At 37.1% G+C, this 10,640-nt stretch overlaps 1 protein-coding gene across 1 annotated transcript; it reads right to left on the reverse strand.

The window, feature by feature from the left end:
• Nucleotides 1-1,046: 1,046 nt before the first annotated feature.
• On the reverse strand, nucleotides 1,047-4,848 carry LOC109064041 (coiled-coil domain-containing protein 43-like). Its single transcript, XM_019081055.2, has 5 exons — nucleotides 4,634-4,848; nucleotides 4,103-4,190; nucleotides 3,220-3,355; nucleotides 3,037-3,086; nucleotides 1,047-2,915 (listed from the first exon to the last, which is right to left on the reverse strand). The coding sequence occupies exons 1-5, from the start codon at nucleotides 4,805-4,807 to the stop codon at nucleotides 2,728-2,730; spliced, it is 636 nt and encodes a 211-aa protein (XP_018936600.1). The 5' UTR covers nucleotides 4,808-4,848; the 3' UTR covers nucleotides 1,047-2,727.
• Nucleotides 4,849-10,640: the final 5,792 nt, after the last annotated feature.

The raw sequence follows: 10,640 nt of genomic DNA on the forward strand, positions 1-10,640 counted from the left end.
AAGCAAAGTATAGCTTCTGAAGATCCCTTTAAATCAAACTGAGTCTGTAGGATAAAAAAACAAAACAAAAAAAAACATCTACCATTTGCCTTACAACATCAATTTTCAGAACTGCACCTTGTGGCTGTAGTAGAAAACCTACACATGACACCAAGGCAGAACTATGTGTTATATTAGTCAAGAGTGAACACATTAATTTACACAACTTATTGTACCAATTTCAGGATATTTTTGAGTACAAAATGTTAAATATTGTGGCTCTGATAAAAGAATGTCTCAATCACCTGGGGCCCATTCTTTGTACGTCACTAACTCAGTAAGCTGCATTTGATCGTTGATGATTTGGCATGATCTTGGATTGGTTGGTTCTTCAAAGCTTATCCCAGAGTTGCTGTCATAGCAACAGCTCCTTAAGTTTAAACCTGCTCGGGAGCAGGCTGATTTCACGTAAACAGATCGCATCTTTGTAAGGAAAACTGATACTTAAAATCTGTCCCAGCCACTGCTACTTTATTAGAAGAGCACCCTACTGATCCAGGGACAGTAATTTACAATAATTAAAAAAAATATTATAATGTTGTGTAGTCATCATCTATAACAGTATAGACATAGCAATGTTTACTTTTTGAAAAATGTATTTGTGGTGCAATAATTACTTTAGAATTTTAATGGAGTCTTAGTCTTGCATTAATTTGAGTCCTGACAGTTATTATGGGAGGGGCTTGATGGAGCGCAGGCAACTTGATCTTGACCCTTAAGAAACTTTCATTAATGCTGTCACGTAACAAATCTGCTTCAAAGATAAAATTAAATGAATTGCTAATTAAAACACTGAAATGAAAATGTAAAGCCTGTACAAATACTAGAAAACATGAATAAATAATTGGGAATCATGTAAAAAAAAAAAAAAAAAAAAAAAACCCTGCACATTTCATTTATCTATTATACCATTAAATGTAGTTTTGTTCACTTGGCTGTTTCCTTATAAAGGTCCAGAATTTTGTCTAGTTTTTGTCAGGTGTCTTTTTTAATTAAATGTTTTTTCATTGCTGTCTTGCTGCCAGCCAATCGCTGCACTGCTGATCGTGGTTTCGAGAATCGATACATCTGCCCTTTTCAGGGAACACAAGAATGCACACTAATCTCAGACAACTTAATCCAGATATTTGATTCAAATCTGCAAATTCGTTTGAAGAACCAAATTAGGCAGAGATCATTTATCATGATTACTAGATCTGGAATCTTTCAAATCATCTCAGATGTATTAAGCAAGGTACGAAGAAAGGACCCCTGATCTTACAAGCTAACAGACCCGAACCCCTAGCTTCACAGACAAGGCTTAAGCCTAGTCCCAGACTAAAATGCATGTCTGGGCTGTTTTAACTGAAAGAAACTTGCAATGACATATCTTAAAATATATCAGTGCCATTGTTTGTCTCAAGATGCACACAAGTAATGTTATTTTCTAAGGCACGTTTATAAAAGGTACTTAAATGTCCTAATTAACCTATGGCCTAATCCTGGTTTAACCTAAGCCCTGTCTGTGAAACCAGGCCTAAAGGTTTAAAGATACTGGTTTGCCTACAGTGCAACCCAATGTAATATACAGTATGAGAAGGCAGTCTACAAGGTGTTGGCACAATATGTAGCAGCTTCAAATGAACAGTTGTCAATTGATATATGTGCACACATACACATACCCTTCTCACTTTAGGTTCACCACTGTCCTACAATAAAAATAAACCACAATTTAGACAGAAACATCCACCGAGGGCAAAAAACTAAAAACTACATACCCTCATCTCCTCACCCACTGATTGGCAGTTATGTTTCTCTGTCTTTGGGTTGTCTCTGAGCCCTCTCCATATATTGCTACATGACGAGAAGGCTTCCGTTGGTTTCTGAAAAAGCTTGTGAGCTGAATAAATATAGATATATTTTTATATCTTGAGCTGTGTGTTAAAAATCACTGGCGTGCTAATGAGGAGCAACCTATGGAAAACATATAAACACAGGTTCACAGGTTATTTAAAAGTCCCTCAAGGCAATCAGACGGGGATTTATGCTGTTTTTAGACACAAGCATGTTGGTTATCTGCTGGTAAACGTTAGAGAGTGAATTTCACTTTTAACTTTTTTAAACATGTTAAAAAGTGAATCTCATGGAAACATGTCCAGGTCACTTTTCAATACATCTATTATATTGAAACACGCACACACACAAACACACGCACACACACTCAACACACACCAAAAAGAAAATGAAGCATGTTTTAGGATTATGAAGATATTTTGCATAGCCACATTATTTTCAATTTACAATTAAAATATTTTTGTAATACAGTAATGACAATTGGGGGAAATGGTTTTTAACCAAAATTTTAATTATGATTTTTGGGTTGAAATGCAACCTGAACATGTTTTTGACAGGTTGTGTGATATTTACCCTTAAATAAGTAACACAACAGTCAGCACCGGTAATAAATGAATAGGTCGTGACAATTCTCACTCAGTTTGCTGGTTTTTGATTTTTGTACAAGCCAAGAAAACAGCTAAATAGACCCAACATTATCATTCAATAAGCAATATCGGACCCAAAACGTGATATGGATGCATACATTGTTAGTTGGGACATTGTTTGCTGAGATCTCATTGTATTTTTCTCTTCTAGGTAAATGACCTTGGTATTGTATAGTGTGCGAAAGTTTTCATGCTCTGTGTTTTCTCTCTATCTCTTGCGCTCTCCCTTCTGTGTGCGTTTCTTTTCTTTGTCCTTGCGCTCCTGCTTGGCTAGTTTGTCTTTCTCTCGTTGCATCTTGTCTTGTTCTTTCTTCTTCTGTGCGTCCTCTCTGGCCTGGTCACGCTGCTGTTTGCGGCGGTTCAAAACTTCCTCGACATTGGTGTTTCTGAACATGGCTGGGGCTGGCAGTGAAGGGAACAGTTCATGTAGATACAGATATTTAGTCTAATCAATGCAGATCATACTACAGCTGCTTGTGTTTATTGCATAGTAGAGCGATGGTGTAAAAAAGGATACATTTTTCACTGGGTATCCCTACTGCGGCTTGTTCTTCCTCATCATCTTCAGTACAAATGTTAAAGAAACTGCTTCACACTGGATCATCTGGACCCTGACCTTGAGAGAGATTCAGTGACGCTTTGTTCTCAACAAAGCATCATAGAAATACAACATTACAACATATAGGTGTTAAAAGGATATTCCTCCTCATCTGTGACATGAGCATACTGTGCCAGCAGAACCTCTTTCCTCTTCTTGGCCTCGTCTGACACCTCCTTCTGTTTGACCACAATCTGGGCCTGCTTCTCTATCAAACTGGCAATCGCCTGAACCTCATCTGAGAATAGAAAAACCAAAGACAATTGGTGAAAAAAAAACAAAACTAAATTATCTTAAAAATCTAAAATGTTTACAATCACTATTATGCTGTACTATGAAACAACACAGAGGATATTATGAAAAGAATGGGTTCTACCAAAGTTATGTTACACACAAAAAAAGTGAGAAAAATTATTATTATCATTACAGTTTGGGGTAAGTAAAATTGTTTTTGAAATCCTTTTATGCTCACCAAGGCTGCAGTAAATTAATCAAAATACAGTAAAAATTTACATATTACAACATTAACTGTAATTCACTTTTTTATTTGAATATATTTTAATATGCAACGTATTCCAGTGATACAAAGCTGGATTTTCAGCAGTCACATGATCCTTCAGAAATCATTCTAATATGCTGCTTGGCTGCTCAAGAAACATTTCTTCTTCTTCTTCTTCTTCTTATTATTATCAATGCTGGAAACAGTTGTGCTGCTTAGTATTTTAGAAACGCATACCTTTTTAAGGGTATTTCAGTAGTTCAAAGGTTTATTTGAAACTATTTTGTGTAACATTATACATGTCATTACAGTCACGTTTGACCAGTTTAATGCTTCCTTGCAGAATAAAAGTATTCATTTCTTACCACAGACTTTTGAACAGTAGTGCACAGTGCAAGCGTTTTTAGAACAGGTCATCTCGGATCACTTGCACTGGTAGATGGGGTCACTGTGATTGACCTTTTCTAATTTCAGCTCTCCACTTACCATGAGTTCCCTTGACTGCAGATCTGCTGCCGCACTCAGTCCAGTGTTTTAAGATCTGCTGGCAAACCTCCTCAAGCGTGTCTTCTTCCTACGAGAATAAAGAGATCTCTCTTTACTAACACACGCCTAAATGTTCCTGACTGTATTTGGATGGTTGCAGTAACTTCTCTCTCTGCAGTCTGCTGCACACACCTAACATAAACCTACAATCAAATATTGTTTACATTTACAACAAAAATGACATATCTGAAAATGAGTTGCGCGTGTTCAATTATGTTTGATTTGTAAAAAAATCATAGTAATAATGAACATACATGAATGGCAACCAGCAACGGCCGTTTGATCAAGTTTCACACTTTAACTGCTCAAATGAAGAGCCAATTAAGGAATTCAGATTATAATTTATAAATGTATTTCGGGTTTACGATGAGTTTGTCTCTTCAATGGTTAAAGTGTTCATAACAGCAGAGCCGCTCGTGTGAAACGTCTTGACAGCTGAGTTGAGCGTGCGAGTGTCGCGCCTGCACTGACCAGAAAAGCGGAGAGAATGCCCTGAAGAGCATCCTTTTGCTCTTCATCATTTTCCTCTTCCTGAAGCACTCCGAGAATATATGCTCCGTAAACTTCTCGGTCTACTTCAAGGGAGTCCAACCGCTCGTTCAGCCAGTTTTCAAACTCCCCGGCGATTTGGTTGGCCGCCGCCATCTTGCCTGGCTGGGGTCCTGATAGCGAGGCGGGATGTCCGCGCAGAATGCCAGACACAAATACGTTACACTAACGGTCAAAATCATAGACTGTATGAAAACATCCTTTTCATTTCGATAGAACGTGTCATATTTGTGTTTTTTTTTTTTTTTTACACGGGTAGATTAGATTTAGCTTGGTATTCATATAAGTGTTTGCCGTGTAGTACGTGTGAAAACCTCATTTCTATGCTCATAATTTAAGCGCATCATGCTTTAAACATGCATTGTTTTATAAAGCACACGTCATTTGCAGCAGCATGATATTAAAACAGTTGATTTTTAAACCAAAGCTCACCACTAGAGGACAGTAGCCGCTAATTTACTACTACAGCGTAACAAGACTCTCGGATGCTGCTGTATTAAAATAACATTCAACTTTGTTGAAACACTTGTTGCACACAATCTACTACTTACTTCATGCCCTCTGACTAAATAATTTTTATTTTTTTTTCTTTGTAAAAGACCAGAATTCTAAAACTGTCCACCCCAGGTCATGGTACACGCGTCCTTTTGCTGTGAAATCTTTAATAGATGTATACAGTGAATGTAAAATCATGTTAAAATGTATGTACCAAATATGATACAAGTTTTTTTTTTTTGGAATATTTATTTATGTGTCTCTCAATCATTGTATTGGATTAAATTGTATGTTTTGCCCCCCAAAAAATCAAAATGACAGAGTTTTGATTATGAAGCTTTTAAATATTATGTTTCTAAGACATATTATTGGAAGATTAGGCCTATTATTGTGACAAATTACATATAAATATCAGTTGTCACTTTGTAAGTAGTTTGTTTACTGATTTTAAATATCACTGATTTGCATACAAACTATCAGAATTTTATCTTACTTTTTGGCCACGTAAATAACATATAAATAACAAAATCTGCACCAAATTACTGTACTTTTTTTTTCTCTCAGTTTGGGCCTCGGACTAAAATTGAGGAGTTTTTCTTCCTTGAATGTAAGCTTCATATTTCCGCTACATCATACTATAAGAGCTATAAAAGCCGGATGCATGATACAAAACATAACACACAAACATTTTAGATTTGTGTGAAGGTTCAATCAATATTTCATTAAAAATCCAGGAGACTGTATTTGAAGTGTCCATTGGTGTTTACAAGTCCCTTGTGTATCAGTGTTTGTTCTGTGGTGTAACCAGTGAGGGCTTTAATATGGAGACAGATTAGTCTCAAATATAATTCACGCAAAAAACACGATTCACACATGCGTAGACAATTTCACATGCATGAAACCTAATTCACGTACACACAAAAAAAATTCATGTGCGTGAAAAAAAAATATATTCACAAAAAGCAATTCACATGCGCAAAATAAAATTATATATTCATAAAATACATTTCACAAATGCAAAACACAATTCGTAGATATACAACTGTGCACAAAAACCTTTGAATGTTTAAAATGTACGAGTGTCTGAATGTACAAATCGTCATTTACTACGAATCCACTCGGATTTGTGCGTGTGTGTTTTTGAGACTTTCCTGGCAGAGCTCTCTTCCCACGTGGGCCTGTCGTACTCTTTAGCCAATCAGATGCGAGCTTACCATTCAACCAATCATATCATAAGCCAGCGAGAGTGCATTCAGAAGCTCGCAGGCAATCGGGGAGACGTCAAGAGAGAAGCCCATAGAAGCCCTGGCATTACATTTTAAAATACTATACAAAATAATTAATCAGAATACTTACTCCTGCTCACTCACGCCAAAGAACTCCCCGCTCAAGCTCGCCGTCTCTGCAAGATTAACGATGGCAGTTTGCACGCACAGCTACTAGAAGATTTACATCTGTCAGACAGGTTGCTGACGTCATCAAGCTTAGTTTGAGTCTGCGCGTCAGAAACGGAAGTTCTAAAAATCGCTAAAAATGGGCTTCACTTGTCTCAATTGAGTTCCAATTGGGTCGCTGTGTCCATTTCTTTTACTGTCTATGGGATTACTGATGTAAAGGCTTAATTTCCGTTCTAATTAATCCATATTGCGCAAAAGGTGCCCAGAATCGTGCTCCTTGAATGCACTCTCAGTGGCTTATGATATGATTGGTTGAATGGTAAGCTCGCATCTGATTGGCTAAAGAGTACGACAGACCCACGTGGGAAGAGAGCTCTGCCAGGAAAGTCTCAAAAACACACACACACAAATCCGAGTGGATTCGTAGTAAATGACGATTTGTACAGACACTCGTACATTTTAAACATTCAAAGGTTTTTGTGCACAGTTGTATATCTACGAATTGTGTTTTGCATTTGTGAAATGTATTTTATGAATATATAATTTTATTTTGCGCATGTGAATTGCTTTTTGTGAATATATATATATTTTTTTCACGCACGTGAATTTTTTTTGTGTGTACGTGAATTAGGTTTCATGCATGTGAAATTGTCTAGGCATGTGTGAATCGTGTTTTTTGCGTGAATTATATTTGAGACTAATCTGTCTCCATACTTTAACAGTATTCTTGTAAGGCATAAGTTCATCCAGTGAACACAAACTAACAAATAGGTTGAACGCATAAAGGAAGAGTGTGGCCTCTGTATTTTGATTTTCGACTAAGAAATGTGCTCATGTGTTTTCTCCTATGTGGTTGAGACACTGTGAGACTAACAGTTTTTTTTTTTTTAAGATTTGAAAGACAAAGTTTGAGGCTCTTTCAGCAAATACGATTTTAGTTTATATGACTGATTCAGAGAAAACATGAGAGTGGAAAGATAAAATGTAAAAGATTGCTTGATAAGGCCATTCCCAGGCAAAAGGGTCTTGATGTTGCTTTTTGCTGTGGGCCACTATTTTAAGCACTATTTTTATCAAGGGAATGCAGACTTGATACAAAGCGACAAGAGCCAGGGGCTGTGGCAGAACGTGCGGGTGGGCATCTACACGCTCAGGTCCAAAGGCAAACACTCATGCTCTCTCTGTCTCTCTTTCAAAGATCTCTATCTCCCACCAGCCATCACTGAAGCCCCTCTGGACCAATACTGTGTCCTCTCTCTCAGTATCCCCGCTATACACATCTGCATGTGACACAAACCTCCGGCCCGCTTCGTGATCAGCGTGACTGTTTTCAGGGTGTCCTTAAAAAGTATTCAAATGTGTTACAGTCATGTTTTATAATTTAAGCTGATAAAAAGTTAAATTTGTTAAAGATTGTGGAGGTTTTAAATTGGAAATTAAAAGATAGGAAGCGCTTCTTATAAAATGGTTATGATTAGATATTACTTTAATGAATTCATTAACTTAAATCAAATTAATGTGCAAATAAATTGAAATTAAAACTTTTTTAAATTAAATTCCTGAAACTTCCTTCCTTCGTTCCTGTAGCTCAAACTGTAGAGCGTGGCATCAGCAACGCCTAGATCATGGGTTTGATTTCAATGGAAAGCAAGAACTGATCAAATGTGTACTTTAAATGCATTGCCCTTTGGATAAAAGTGCCTGCCAAATGCATAAATGTACATTTAAATTAGATTTTTTTTTCAGCCCTAATTACAAATCATATAGTTGACTACAATGGTGAGATGTTTAAAAAAAGCCCCACTTTTCTCATTTAACATTTTTGATTATTATTTTTTTTTTTATGAAAAAAGGTAAGCATTGGTTTTAATGTTATTCCGTTATTATTTTGTAAACAATTTGCATTAGAACGTCCCAAAAAATGCCTTAAATTTAATTAATTTAAACACGCAGAAGATTCTATATTTGCTTTTTATTTGTATTTGCATGTGTGCGTTTTCTTGTAGTTGTGTCTGTGCGTTGGCTGTGCAAGTTCTGGCTTTATAAAGGACACTCAGCAGTACAATAGAGATGCAGAAGGTCACATATGTAGCCATTTTGTGGCATATGGAGTGGACGACAGAGCAGAGGTTATCACTTTTCTTCCTCTGTCTTTCTCAGTGTGACAGCTGTGGCCTACACTATCTCTGTCCTCTTCAGACACATGCGTCTTATCTTCAGTTTCACTCCATTCTCCAGAGCTGTCTTCCCTCAGCAAAGCAAGCAGTTCCCATTGTTTGGCCATCTTGTCTTATCGCTGCGCTGACCCCTCCGTTGGCTGTTTTCAGTTGTGTTTTGCTCGTCAGTTGGTCTTGGTAAAACGGCAAACCGTAAAAAATATACAAATAATAATTATAAAAACATAAAAAAGAAAGAAGAAAAAAAAAAGCCCCAGCAATCTCATTAAAATTATTTTTGAAAATCCTTATCCCATGATCACTTTTTGTAATGTCACTTTTTTAAATGTCTGATTGTGAAATGTTTAAAGAAGATTAATTAAGTTTATGAAAGTCATGAATTTTGCTACATTACAAACTCATTGTTTACATGCAATCAAGCCTTTGACTCACTCACTGGTGGCTTAAAGATTTTGAAGCACATTTCCTGAAAAGCTGCTCAGGGTCAGCTAGGGGCTGAAGACAGAGATACACAATGCAAAAAGTGTGTCGTTTAAGTATTCAAATTGAGACACAGTCAGTGTCTATGCTGAGAGCAAACGTTGCGACAAAACTAGAATGTCCCCGTTATAATTAACAAAGCTGCTACATTGCATAATTGTAGTGTAGACAGCTCTGTGGATAAGAATTGAAGCACTTTAGTTTTGTCGAGCAAAAAGGGTTGGACGGAAGAACAAGATAGAGAGGAGGTAGGAAGTAATTAGGACCTAATTAGCTTAGATTATAGAAATGGTGATGACAGAAGTACCTGTGAGAGATACAGACACGGGGACACACACATAACCGCGTATACATAACCACACACTCCAACTAATACTCTCAGCCACCTGACCCCAGCATATTGTATACAGAGATGCTGGGGTCAGGTGGCTGGGAGTATTAGTTGGAGTGTGTGGCAGGCAGATCTCAACTGGCCCTCAGAGGCGAAAAAGTTCACCGCAACTTTGGCTCCCTGCAATCGTGACACTGTGTCATTAATCCGGATGTGTTGGTGCTTGTAAATACACACTTGTCCTTCCCTGTAGGCGTGTGCTTGCGCCTCCCTCAATTCACCCATCCAGCCCTTCTGAAATGTTTAATGGAATAAAGGCAATGAAAATGCAAGATAAATAAGGGACTAGAGAGAAAATAAAAAAGGGTAATGAATCTGATGAATATTCAGGTGGCTGCACGGACCGCTTCTGGTCCGGCGAGAGTTGTCTGTCAGCTCTGATTCGTCTCCTCTCTTTCTCCAAAGCAGCACCACAAAAACACAAAGGCTGCTTGACAGGTCTTTTTCTGATAAATGCTCAGTCATATGAGCATGTGAGTTTGTATTTTGGAAAACGGGGGAGGGTGGACCAGAGAAATAACATAATTAAGATAATTATTAAGTTATGGAAATTATATTGAATACATAGTTCTAATTATACTTCACTGTCAAGATTACTTGTATAGTGCTTTTCATACATATGAAGCATGTTTTAAAACAGCTTTTTATTTTTATTTTCAGTTTTTGTTTTTAGTTCAGTTTTTTGCTCCAACATTCGGTTTTGTTAATTTTAGATTTAGTATTTTAGTCTGCTAAAATTAAGGTATAAGCTGGTGTATTTTATTTATTTATTTATTTATTTATTAGAATTCATTTTTTATTTTTAGGGCTGATGGTTCCACACAAGTGAGAGTGTTGCCCAGGCCTACAGATTGTTAGAAATGCTTGAGCTGGCTCTTTTTGGGTCATTGAACTCTTTTTACCTCTTTTGAGCTGTGCTCAAACTTTTCTTAGCCTCCGCTCCTGCCGGCTGTTGCTGTGCCAGCACCCATGGCTTCTGTAAAGACAGG

This window comes from Cyprinus carpio, chromosome A3, assembly GCF_018340385.1.
Source record: "Cyprinus carpio isolate SPL01 chromosome A3, ASM1834038v1, whole genome shotgun sequence".
Classification (NCBI taxonomy): Eukaryota; Metazoa; Chordata; class Actinopteri; order Cypriniformes; family Cyprinidae; genus Cyprinus; species Cyprinus carpio.